This window comes from Morone saxatilis, unplaced genomic scaffold (genome assembly GCF_004916995.1).
Source record: "Morone saxatilis isolate NCDOM2014 unplaced genomic scaffold, NCSU_SB_2.0 Contig17, whole genome shotgun sequence".
NCBI lineage: Eukaryota > Metazoa > Chordata > Actinopteri > Moronidae > Morone > Morone saxatilis.
Window position 1 is genome coordinate 17,720,676 of NW_023339729.1, and position 13,357 is coordinate 17,734,032.

The 13,357-nt window shown below is 40.5% G+C and overlaps 1 protein-coding gene across 1 annotated transcript; it reads right to left on the bottom strand.

The window, feature by feature from the left end:
* Positions 1 to 626: 626 nt before the first annotated feature.
* Positions 627 to 13,344, bottom strand: LOC118326774 (uncharacterized protein C4orf54-like). The gene is made up of 2 exons (XM_035659862.1): positions 8,880 to 13,344; positions 627 to 4,428 (listed from the first exon to the last, which is right to left on the bottom strand). Exon 1 carries the CDS (start codon positions 13,260 to 13,262, stop codon positions 8,904 to 8,906), a length of 4,359 nt encoding a protein of 1,452 aa, XP_035515755.1. The 5' UTR covers positions 13,263 to 13,344; the 3' UTR covers positions 627 to 4,428; positions 8,880 to 8,903.
* Positions 13,345 to 13,357: the final 13 nt, after the last annotated feature.

Sequence of the window (13,357 nt, forward strand, 5' to 3'; positions counted from 1 at the left end):
GTGTCACCAGAAAGCTAACCTTGCATGCTGGCAGATGCCAAATGTGTACTTCTGTTGGCATAAATCTGTTTGATTCCTTTTGACCCTTGTCATTTATTTTGTTGTACGTTTTAGTGGTGATACTTGAATGATTGGACACAAGGTTGCTCGTTATTTTAAGTACGTTTTATAGGTCACTGCAGACAAACTTTTAGCTTTACCAAGGAACATAAAGTGTTTTTGGTAAATGTAATAGATCTATTTACTATTTTTTGGTACGATACATACCTTTGGCTGTTCAAACAGTCTACTTGAAGAGCTAAAGGGTATTTTTAACAACAAAGTTGTATAAATGGTTTATAATTGATTTTTGAAGTATTAATACTTTTTTTTCATGAATACAAACATTATAGTTGCAAATTATAAACTTACAAAGCAAACCTCATTAGAAGGTATACCTCTTTGTACTGTTCTCAACTTGTACAAAGATACATCACTGCATCTTGACAAGTGATTTGATTACATATTTCCTTTTTAATTTCTCTAATAAAGAGTTAATGTGGGTTTTTAAGTGGTCACATTAAATACAGGCCGCACTCAATCATAACTAAACCTTAAAGTGATTTAAATTCATGGACACAAACATGTTCAGTAGCTTGCATTTTGAATTTATTGCAAACATATGTAGGCTTGTCAGTCTACATGACACTCATTCATCATATTGATTACTTTCAAGCTTGTAAGTGCAAACACAGCACTCACTTCTCCTTTCAAGGTATCACTCCGCTGTCATCCTGACCTCTGTCTTTTTCTGGGGCAGCCACGCAACACAGGTGATATCACGCATAAAATATATACAATCCCACTATGTGACAGTACTGCCATAAAGGCACTTCATTCAAATATGTGTCCTTTTTCTTTAAACATTCATAAATACACTTATCTCAGACCATCTCACGTTCAGCTAACCCTCTTTCTTTAAACAAAAGCAAGCTTTGATACAGTCAGTTTCCCATATTTAACCTCAAAGTCTGCAGGTTTGTTGAAGGACATCTGGAAGAATGTTTTAAAACAAATTACATTATCTATGTTACAGTGCATCTTTGGGCAAAACTCACCAGAAACAATTCATAATGCTTCATTTTAAAATGAACAAGTCCATATAGTGCTCTTGCTATCACCAATGTTTACAGCCATTCATTGCTGTCAGTGCTGGTGAGGAAATAGTGACAATCCAAGTGCATTAAGTACATTAATTATTCACAGATAAAGGTCATACAAGAAACTAATAAAATCCATGTGGGAGGTTTTTTACGAGTTTTATGTTTATGACAACATTACAATAGCTGGTTTACTGGAGTTTACAAATTAAAATATATTTCTTATTTAGGTTTTCACAGGGTTTCAAAATGATATGTACGGGAATTAATGAATCTATAATTAGTGAAATATGTGTTTTATCATATACCACCTTTGGACAACTTCTTTCAAACATATACTTTTAAAAACTCTCTGGCAAGGGGTAGTATATTATATCTCTCAATTTGGACTTGTAGTTCAAAAGTTTCCTCGGTTAATTCTTTTACTTTGGGTACTTTTTTTAATTTCTAAATAAATAACTATTAAACTTGCACTGGCTCAGGGGCACATTCATTTAGAATTATAATTATAATACTATCATCAAGAATTACAACATGTTATGAATTAAATGTACAAATTTAAGTAATATTTCACCTCAAAATGCATTAAATGTTCTAACATCAAGTTGCTCTGAAGAGCAAACCATGTCCAATCTACTGCACAGTCAACAACAAGTCTTCCAAATCACTGCATGAATTCATATCACTTACAATGAAATCAACTCATAGGGCAATTTATATAAAGTCTGTTGTCACAGAGGCATAATAACATGTATTTTACAGAATTCAGGTACATAGACTGACCAGCAGCTCCAAATACCTTTAATATGTGTTTAGATTTAAAATAGCAATCTACAGTTTGCATTAATTCTACATGGGATGCTGGTATAACTGAGTCAAGTATAGCACAATGACCTATGATGGCCCACTGCATATTCAAAAGGAAACTGGACAGAAAAATAATAATAACCTCAGAACTTTACAGTACAGAAAGCAATTATAAAATATGTGGATGTCATGTGTCAGTTTAATGGAAACCTCAATTCATACACATTTAAACTAAAGAGGTCAAGGAGTTTAAACAAGAGAAACTGACATTGCTGTGTGGAAAGACACACCCAACACATGTACAGTCTGTATGCTCTTGTCTACAGTGAAGTAACATGACTCCTAGTTGTACGCTCACAGAATGCTGAAATGCCATACATAACTCACAGCCACAAACATGGACACGCACCAACTCCCATCTCATTACACAAAAGTGTAAAATAAACGAACGCCAATAGAGGAAGTTATCCCCTAAATGCCTCAGCTGGCTTTGACTCATTAGGCCCAACACTACTTAGGAAATACTGACCTAAGTACACCGTTAAACCAGAGTCCCAGCTCCACTTCATCTGAGCAACACACACATTGTGTTCCTTTTTTTCTTCTCATTATACATGCAAGGAGCGTGCTTTTAGAATATAAACATACACCACTTATTTACAGCATTATCAGTTGTGCAGGTACTAACAGCATTTTGTGAGTCATGACACAGAGGTTACACATACTGCAAGTAGAACTTGAGCCGCTGACTGACTAAAACACATGGAAATGTTATTGTGAATGTGGAAAATCAGTGTTGGAGAGTAGTAATATGACACAAAGCAACGTCAGATATTTGTTGTTTACTTGGGACAGCTTTAAAGTATATTATTTTGAAAAACAATAAATGTAGTTCCTTATTTTTTAAATTTCCTGAAAAAAAAGGGGTGATTCAAAATGACCCCTTAATCTGTGAATCTTTTTTTCTAATTTGGTGCAGACAAATGGTCCCTGTCCTCAGAAAACTGTGTAAAATACACAATATGGGTTGTATTGACTGTAAGTAATTATCTTATTTTGTGAATTAAAGCAACACTACGTAACTTAACAGTGGCCACTGTTGTCACAAGCAGCAATTACAGGTCACATTAAATTGAGAGAGTGTTCTGTTAATTGTTTACATCCATCTTTTCCTGGAGGATCCTGAGGCATTCCCTGGCCACATGAGATATGTAAGATGTGGCCCATGATCTCCTCCCACTTGGATGTGTCTGGTATACCTCCACAGGTAGGCATACAGCAGACATCCAAAATAGTTGCTAAAGGGACCTTCATTCACTCATCCAAACACAAAAAAGCAGAGGTTCTACTCTGAGGTCTCTCCGGATGCCTAAGCTTGTCACCCTCTCTATGCGTGCGCACGGCCGCCCCGTAAAGGAAGCTCTATTTTGCCGCTTGTGTCCGGTAAATTGAGAGCATCGCCTTCAAGCTCAGCATCTCTTAACCACAACAGTCAGATAAGCATTCTGATAAGGCCAGCAGAGCCACATCATTGGCAAAAAGCAGATACAATCACATCGCCACCATGACAGATACTCTCCACATCTAGAAAAACTGCCCATGAAAAACACAAACTGAATTGATGACAAGGAACAAATCTAGTGAGAACACATCTGATTTTCTATTGAGAATGTGGAGCTCACAGCTCTCACTCACACATTGGTTATACCCCATACTCCCGCAGAACCAAGGTTGACTTGTAACGTATCCAGCGTATCATCCATACTCAAAACTATTGTCATGGGACCACAAGCAGGGAACATGTCTCCTGGAGAGGTATGGTGGATTTACTTGCTTTGTCTTTGTGATAATAACCACTGAAACGTGTGTGTAACAGCTAAAGAACCAACGGACTCAGTAATGTCAGTTACACAGTAATATCCATCAGGATTGTTAACATTAGCTAACACGGTCATAACAAACCAAGAAACGTTGTAGCAGCACACTCCCTAAATGTATTGAATTGCTAATAAGTTCAACATTTCATTTGTAAAAGGAAGATTTGTTTTTTTGCTTTTCAAAAGTTGCATAGTCTCATTTTAAAGACATGGTAGCATTAAATTCATAATAATAAAATAGTAGCTTGGCCTATAGTGTAACTGTAGCTGTAACAGAAGACTTGCCTTGTTTCCTTTTGAATAGACATGTTTCAGGACCCAAACAGCATTTCAAGAGTTCTAGACAGCAGCTGAATGGAAAGTATTACAAAGCAGATTAATATAGTAATATGGCAGAGCATCAGCCAGAGGACGTGGCTGAATATGTTTACCTTACAAAGTGCTGCAATGCATAAGGATTACAGTATCATCTGCTGCGAGGATAAACAACACAACATAGTGGGGATAGAAATTGTTGTTGGTGGATGTTGTCCTGGAAGAAGATCACATGCAGGGTGGAAAACTGCACTTTCGGTGAATGAAGGCAGATTCTTCGGTGAAGATGTCTAGGGGTGACAGAGAAGACATAAAATGGGTATTAAACTCAGAAGGATGAAGTGAAAACAAGGTGAGAATTTAGAAGCGGAAACATAATTGGATTTCTGTTTATGATTTGTGATAGACGTTATCAAAAGCTTTTGTCAGCTGGTTCAGTTCCTGGTTCTGATCCAGCTGACCAGATTCAGCCAAATCACTGCCGGGGGAACGCTACTCCATTTGTTTACGTAAAGTGCTGGAGATCGGCAGTGCTCTCCACCTCTTTCTCCCTGTTTAGGAAAAAGCAGAGGGGGAGGGGGCTATAAAAAGTTGACCCCATCTCAGCCCCGCAGACTCGCTTCCAAGCTGGAGCTGCAGCAGCATCTGATCTCTCCGAGCAGCTGTCCTCTCCCTGCATCAGCACAACAAATACTTTACATTGCCTGACCTTTTCCTCCTGCATCACTATCCCAGCCATGCCCCCGCGTCCCTCGCGCCGCAAACACCCCCACCGCCCCCACCACCAGTTACACACACACCCTGTGTTCCTCTTCACACCACTACTCAACCCCATGCTAGGCCCCTGCCTGCCACGCACCCAGCTGACATGTATCCCTCATGCTCATGCAGTTGTATTATTTCTCTGACACATTAGCTGAGAATGGACTGTGACTAGTTGTAAGTGTGTATATATGAGTGCATGAGAAACTGAGAATTAATTTTCAGGTTTTCAAGAGTAGAGAGACAAGGAGTTACTCTTTATGTCTGTATTTTGGTATTTCATATGTATTTATGGTCTGCCTGCTTTAGCATTTATTCCTTCACCTCCAGCTGGATGGATTATTGCAAATTAGCAACCAGGAGAACTCAGCGCATTATTCCTATTAAATCTTTACACTGCTTTGAATTTGCTGAAAAGTGCAATTTTAATTATTCATATGCTTGAAAAATATATAAACACAGGATGTGTGTTGTCTTAATCTTTTGTCTGTTCGAGAGTATTGTATTTGTGTTGTTTTGCTTTATATACTGTATTTTCTGTATCTTTGTGTTAGGATTATGGTTAGGCCATTTACTCAATACATTTACTTAAGTACTGTACAATTGTAAGGTACTTGTACTTTACTTGGGCCTATTTCCAAGTCCTGATACTATATACTTCTACTTTACTACGTTTTGGAGGGAAACACTGTATTTTTTACTTCACTAGGTGAACTTAAGTTACTTTGCAGATTCAGTTTGTTATTACAAAATATAAATCAACTACCCAGCAGTAGATAAAATAGATGAAGTCACCCCCACCTTTACCAGCTGCAACATTACAGACACATTGCATCACTAAACTATTTTTAAACGAGCCATTCTGCTTTAATAAATACTTTTACTTTTGGTATTATAAGTATATTTTGATGCTAATGCTCATGTAATTCCTCTTAAGATGTTAAGTTTTGCATGTAGCAGAGTATTGTACTTTGTGGTACTGTCTTTACTGAAGTAAAAGAGCTGAAGACTTCTTCTGCCTCTGTAAACTAGTACTGCCAGAACCAAACATGGTGAGGGTTGGTAATGCTTCAGACAGGTAGGAACAGACTACTTAATTTTGTTCACACACTATTTTCCTTCTCATTCTTTCAAATGTTTTCATATTGTTTTATTGTATATATAAAGGTACGCATATTTGATTATGGTGCACATTTCAATAACAACTCATGTCTCAGTCGGAAAAGCACAGGTTTAATTATTAACATTAATAATGGTTGAATTTCACATTGGTGTTTCAGTACTGCATTACACATGTTGGTCTCTACTGGGCACATAAATAACAAAGTCATAATTAATGTTATTAGTCACACCTGTGCCTTTCAGAAAAGCACAAATGAATTTAACCTGAAAGTGGAAATTTACAGGAACATTATGGTGGAATATTAAATGTGTTGTGTGTGAATGAGCAGGATTTACAGCTAAAAAAGAGCCTATGCAACAAGGTTACACTTGAGTTTCTGAAGTAATATGTTCGGCAGGCTACACCATTATAATGAAATGAGTGTACTTTCGTTGTGTATGATAAATGTGATAAAACAAGTGACTCCATTAGACTGGAATACTGAGGAAAGCATGGTAAATGTGACATATGGCATGCTAACAGTAATTGTGCAAGTTAATAAGCAAGCTTTAAGCCCAAATCACAGCTGAGGTTTACACAGTGCAGTTAAAGGTTGAGTCTGAGCTGATGGATGAACCCTAAAAAAGTACAGTATTGACTGTACTGACAACATAGGGGTATGCCTGACAAGTCTGAGACGTACCAAAGTCACCACAGTACAAGCAGAAAACTATGGTTATATTTACCAAGGTTATGAGAACTCTGACTCTAACACTTAACTCAGTACAAGCAGAATTGAGTTGCATTTGATTTGTGGTGCTCACAGGTCATAAAAATCACATATAACTTAACACCAACTTTTCTATCCATTAACTATTTCCCAGTCCCTAAAAAACAGATCTTGATTTGCTTTGATATAAATAAGTTGAAAACTTTAATGATATCAACAAGTACTATTTTACAGCGTGCACTCTATTACTCCAAAACTGTAAACTTTGTGGAAAAAGAAACTGTTGTGTTTGGAAAGTAGTGTCTAAAACCCTCAGCAAGGTTTTCGGGAAATTTAGATTTTTATTATCTGTATGAAGTGAACTTTTAAGCTACATATTTAGCTTTTTCTGTTCCATTAGCAATCAGATAACTTCATGTGAATACATTTATCTGAACGGACAGCCTAAAAAGTTTCTTTTTAAAAGTTATTATGTTTATTTTATTTTATTTATTAAATAAATTTCTATCTGGTAGTAATTATTTTGTACTTCAACTGTGGACTGATCATTAGTATAATAATGCAAGAAGGATTATTCAAGCTCATTCAGCTGGTTAGAAAGTTTAATGAAATGTCTCGAACAAGGAACGAACACATTATTGGACTGTAATGTTATCTGAGTAATTAAAGCATTTATAACACAGATTAAGAATAACTTAATGTAAGGGGTTTGGAATAGTTTCCTGTGACACTTTCCAACCCTGAGAATAAACCATGTAAACAAACTCGTCTCACACTATTAAAATAGCCCGACGATGTGTAATGCAGAGAAAAGGGAACTCGCTCCGGACCGCGGCTGAAAATCCAGTCTCCCAGCAAGCCCTGCTACAGATCAGTGGAGTCAGGTTGCCTGTCATGAAGCTTCTGCATGTCTATTAACACTGACATGCCACTGCTGTGTGTGACTGCTGCTTTAACAACATTTACAACACAAAAATGATATAAAAACTCATGTAATACATGAGCTTTCTGCAGATAGACATGACTGTGTGAATGTTATACTGTTGTACAGTTAGACCACATGGTTCAGCAACAACAACCTCAAAATATCAATATAAATCTCACTTTAGGGCATGGAGCATTAATTAACAGGAGTGGAAAGTAAAACAAATTTCAATTATATGCTCATTGCTACAACTGAGTAGTTATTTGTATATATACAGTTTGTGCACATGTATATATGTTTGATATGAGCATGGTCCTGTGAAAACTGTGTCTCAAACAAGCAGCCTTGTTTAAGCTTCATGACAATGCATTTTTCATTTTAGTTTTTTTTTAGCATTGGACAAAGGGCATTTTTTCAGTTCCTTAAAATAGCATTTAATCCTTTAATCCCTTTAATCCTAATATTTTAGTTTGACAAAAAAATCTTAGCTCAAGGTTCATTTACCATACTAGCAAATTAATCTCGTGTTAAGATCGTTTTGTCCAAGGTCAAAAATTAACTTTCAGTCTCAATTTTTCTGACTTATCTAAAAACATCATGTGACTTGGAGCTATTATTCACTTTATATATTATTGAACTACATTTGGAAAGGCAATCATTAAAGAGTAGCTCAGAGACATCCACATGCTGCTAAGACATAGACAGGAAGAAGTTCCTTTCTGCTTGAAAACTGAATTTGTATGAATAACGAAACAATCAGGGTGATCTTTTAGGTTACATTGTCAGGGTTATATGCAGTCAATGATGTCTTAAAATTAGGCTACTTTTTGAGTTATGGTTGGTTTTCTGTACAAGGAAATATATTTCTAATTGAGAAATATATTAAGAAATATTGTAACAAATACATTTTAATTGAGCCACAATACATGTGCTAATATGAATGTGACTTTTTAACTGTAAACATTACAATGGCAGTTAATTTATCTGTTTTAATGGATTCAGTCAAGCCTTCAGTAAGCTTGTGTGCAACACTTTTAAAAAGTATACTGTTTTGGTCAAATTAAAGCATACTTACATGGACACAAAGAAGAAGAGTAGTAGCAGAGAAGGGGACAACACGTCATCTGGTGTTTCTAATCAAGCTGGAGGGGAATTGGAGAAGGATGGCGCTGTGTCCACCATCCACACACAAACTGCCACTCTGTAATAGGTGCTAACTTACATGTATGATGAGATGTTTCCTTGGTCACCGATGCTCCACTACAAAGCTCATTGTTGTTCCATCAAAGGAGGGCGGGGCGATGATTCTTGGACCTTGTTGCGTTGTGATGCTGATAACTGGCTTCCTGTCAGAGCTCGCTGCACCTCCTCTGGCGGTCACATGTCCCAAGCTCACAGGTAGCTGTAGTGGCCCTGGAGGGGCCTCACCTGTTGCACTGTAGTACGCACTCTCACCGCCTGTTGCATTAGTTTCTGGCCTAGGGCTTCTGCCGTTTTTTACCTTTTCTCCACCTGCTTCCTCAGAGTGACACAGTGACTGTGGCAACACCGTCTGGGCTTGCAGAGTGGGCGAGGGGATGAAGCCCGGGTAGATCATGTAGGTGGGGGCGTACGCTCCTGGGCTCAGTGCCAGTGGGGACAAAGAGAGAGGCACAGGTGTGACAGGGGTGACAGGGGTGACAGGTGCCACTGGAGAATGGGGCATGGGTACATCCACATATTGGCCTGTCTCGGGGTCAAACAGTCTCTTTGTAGTGGCCTGTATAGGAGTGTCCACCAGGTAATAATGTCCTGTTGTGGGATCCAAAAGCATCTTGCGCTGGGTTTGTGGGACTGTCTCTCCAGGAGAAGGTGTAGGTGACACAGCCGGGAAAGAGGGGGAGAAACACAAAACCTGCTGTTGTGCTTGAGGCCCCGTTGTTGCACCAGCGTGATGGTAGATGCTTGAAGCTGGGTACTCCATGATTAACGGAGACCTTTTCTGCTCAGGTGTTTTGATTTGGCTAACGTTTGCACCCACCTCCCTCGAAACAGGCTCTCGATTCAGCAGTTTGATATCATTCGTGTACCCCAGACCCGGTATGGTTAAATAGTTCTCAGAGTCTGAGGAGGCCTGTGCGACAGTGGGATTAGTGGGAATGATTTTGACCTTTCCCTGCTCCACCTGGCCGTGTTTCGGGGGCTCTATTTTCACAGACAGTGGAGCCGCCGGTGTGTTGGAGCTTTTCATAGTCGATGATGTTTGCAGCGCAGAGCTTTGTGGAATAGAGTTACTGACTGAACTAATGCTGACACGTGCCTTATTGCCAAAATGAAGAACACTTTTGTTACTAAATGTTTTACTTTGCTGTGATTGTGTTTTAAACGTGTCATCGTTATATGGAACATGTATAATATTCAGAGCTCCTTTATCTTCCTGTGGTTTGCCTGCGTCTGTGGTATTTGTTAAAGACTGAGGAATCCTGTCAGCGTTTGTTGTCTCCAGCTCCTCTGCTCCCTGCTCCTCCCTGGCAATAAGTGACAACACGTGGCTACCTGTGATTGGTTGTGGAGCTTGGGTTTTACGCTTCCATTCATTTCTATCAAAAACATAAAGCTGCTCCATTGTTTTGACGGCGGCTTTGAGCTTCTCTAATGCAGCCTGTTTTGGTATTGTAGGCTCATTTCTCCTTTCAGCTGTCTCACCTGCAAACTTTTCCTGCCTCTGTTTTGTCAGTTTGGTTTCATTATTTGGCTGAATCTCTGATTGGTCAGGGTGTGGCTGCTTGGCTCCAACAGGTGGCACCCTGCTAACTGTGCAATGTGATGGTGTATTTTCACTTTGAGGTGTTTCAGATTGGATGCCAGCCTCTGCCTGTTTCTGTGACACCTCAGCTGTCTGTTGTTTAACATTTGTTTTTACAGAGTGACATTTAATCACAATAGGCGATGGTAATAAATGCTTAACTGGCTCCTTTGCTGCCTTATCCTCAAGTTTTTCCGCTGCTGTCGAACATTTACTGTCGCTATTATCCAAAGAAACAAAGCGATATGAACTTTTGACCAATTTACGGACATCTCTGACATGATATATTGGTGTTTGAAACTTGCATTTGGTGTCTCTTATGTCTCTAACCGTGAAGTTTGGGATTTTATCTGAAGCAGACAAAACGTGGCATTTGGCATCACCCACTGCCCTGAATGTGTTAACAGTGTTGTAACTTATTTTAGGGGTTAACAAGTTGGCAATATTCAGTGTGCAGCCTTTATTTTCCTTCACACTTCTCAGACATATTTTTATCTCAGGGGGTTTTGCCCCCTTTTCGTTTTCTTCTTTCCCTACTATGTTTCCATTATTGCCTGTTTTGAACTCTTTTTCACATTTCTGTGGTCCAGCAGGTGCGTCTGTGTTAGGTGGACGGCTTGGCAAGTCTTCTTTCGAAAGTAGCTGGTAGCTCGGAACAAAAAGCAGTTTTGTCAGCATGCTGCTTGTATCTAATCCGTCTTTTGCTGTGGTCTGTGTTTCACTTACAGAGGTGGGTTCTGCCTCCTTTACAGGTTTGAACTCACCTTCTTTCAATGAATTAAATGCACTACTTTGACTGTGGCTGAGTGGTGCTTTTGAAATCTCATGTTGTGACCTTTCTGAATCATCTGCTGCTTTGTGGATTTTCTGCTCCTCTGTGGGCTCACAGGAACTGGTTCTGCTGCCCTCTGGGCGTTGATCATCACTAGAATTAACAGTGAATCCTGAGCCTGATTCTGATGTCTGTCTTTGTAAGCCTCTTCCTTGACTCCTTTCTTTCATCCTGTCTTGATAACAAGGGGAATGTGGTGGGTATTGCCCCCTCTCCATTTTACGCTCATTTTCGAATTGCATCTTTTTGGAAATCACATTTTTCAATAGACTTGATGCAAAAACTGCTCTCTTGTGTGTGCCCCCCGTACTATCTGTGTGATTATATTGCATCTCACACCCTGACCTGGCCAACACAGTCCCAGTTACCTCATTGGGTCGTGCTTTCTTGGAGCATTTTGGGCGTTTGGCGCCTTCAGGCGCTTCAACATTACAGCGGAAATTCAGCGTGACTCCACGCTGCTTTGGCTGAACAGGATCTTTCAGTTCGATCTTTTTGCTAGAAGAGGAAGACTGTTGAGAAGTTGTTCTCTTATTCAGTGCATACGTTTTGGTTTGTGGAGCTTTAATGTCGGTGATAGACTTACCATGCCTCCTACTGTCCACATTCTTATTCATTTCCAGAGTTGCGCTAGAAGTCTTGTGCGCAATTACGCTCCGCTCTCTTCCCTGAGACATGTTTCCATAATTCCAGTCCACATAAGCTGACCATTTATTCAGCCCATATTCCGACATAGATGATTCACTGGAGGTGCTAAGGTTAATGGCATCAAAGTATGGACAAGCCAAGCTCCGAAAAGACTTGGCGGTCAAATTACGCACCTCTTTATCAGCGTCGTCCAGCTCACTGATGGAGCTGGACGCTCCGCTGGAATACTCATTTATATCTTTCCGTCTTAGTTTGGTTGCAAGGTGCTGACGGCCCGGAGCAGGGATGAAATATTGGGCTCTATCGCACAAGGACCCCGCTCTGGTGCCAGAGCTCACTAAAGAGAAGTGGCTCCTGTCTCCAAAGTGTCTTGTGTACCCACAGGTGCCGTTGTCAAAGATGTTGTGAGGCTCGTTCACCGCTCTGGAGGATGTTTTTATCGATAAGTGAATTTTCGCCGCTTTAGCGTCTCCGCTTTGGTTTTTGCACACGCTTTCATCTGAGCTGGCGCATTTGTCCGAGTCACAAAGATCACTATCCTCCTGCTCGGTGGTGACAACTGCTCCTCCGCCGAGATCAGACTGAACTTTCGCCTGGCTCTTGCCCCCAGGTATCAAAGTCCCCTCCTGCGTTTCGTCGCTTTCAAAGGACGCGTAATCCACAAAGGAATAGACCAGGTTGTTGTCTTCAAAATCCCAACAGGTCCCTCGCCCCAGGTCGTAATCTACATCGTGGTCGAGCTCGGTTAGCTGGATTTCGTGCGTCGTGATATAGTGAGACTCGTCCTCCACGGTGTCAGAGCAGTGGTCGGACAGCACCGCGCTGGCACCATCATCAGACTCCGTCTTACTGTTGAGATAGATGTCCGTGTACTGGAGCTCATCACTCTCACTGCGCACATGTTCGCTGCAGTCACTCGGGTCGAGCTCGACCTGGCGCTGCTTCTCATTCTCCGAGTCCTGGTCGGTGTTGGGAAGCTTGGTCAAAGTTTCCAAAGGACGCTCACCCGAAACAGGCCCGGGGACGGTGGCCCGCTTGTCCTCTAACCGCTCTTCAACAAAGTCCTGTGAAGTGATTTTACACTCCTTGCCATGCTCCCCTTGCTTTGAGCTGTCGCATTTCACCACAGACAGCTGGTTTCCCTCGCCAGTGAAAGTCACTTTCACTGTTTTTGCGCCTTCTGGTTTCATGTCCAGATCCACATAGTTGGACTCGTCGGTTTTTGTCTCGGTGGCGTGGCCCTTACTGTCCCTGTTGTCCTTATCCTTGTCCTCTGGGAGCAGCTTCCTGTGAAGTCCGGTGACATCTCGGTAAGTGAGAGTTTCCTCCGCTGCTTCCATTTAGTCCGGTCTTACCGTCAGGTGGTCCTAGTTTACGATGTTATCCCGACACAGGACGGAAAACTCTGACGGCTGCGGGGGGGGGGGACGGGAGG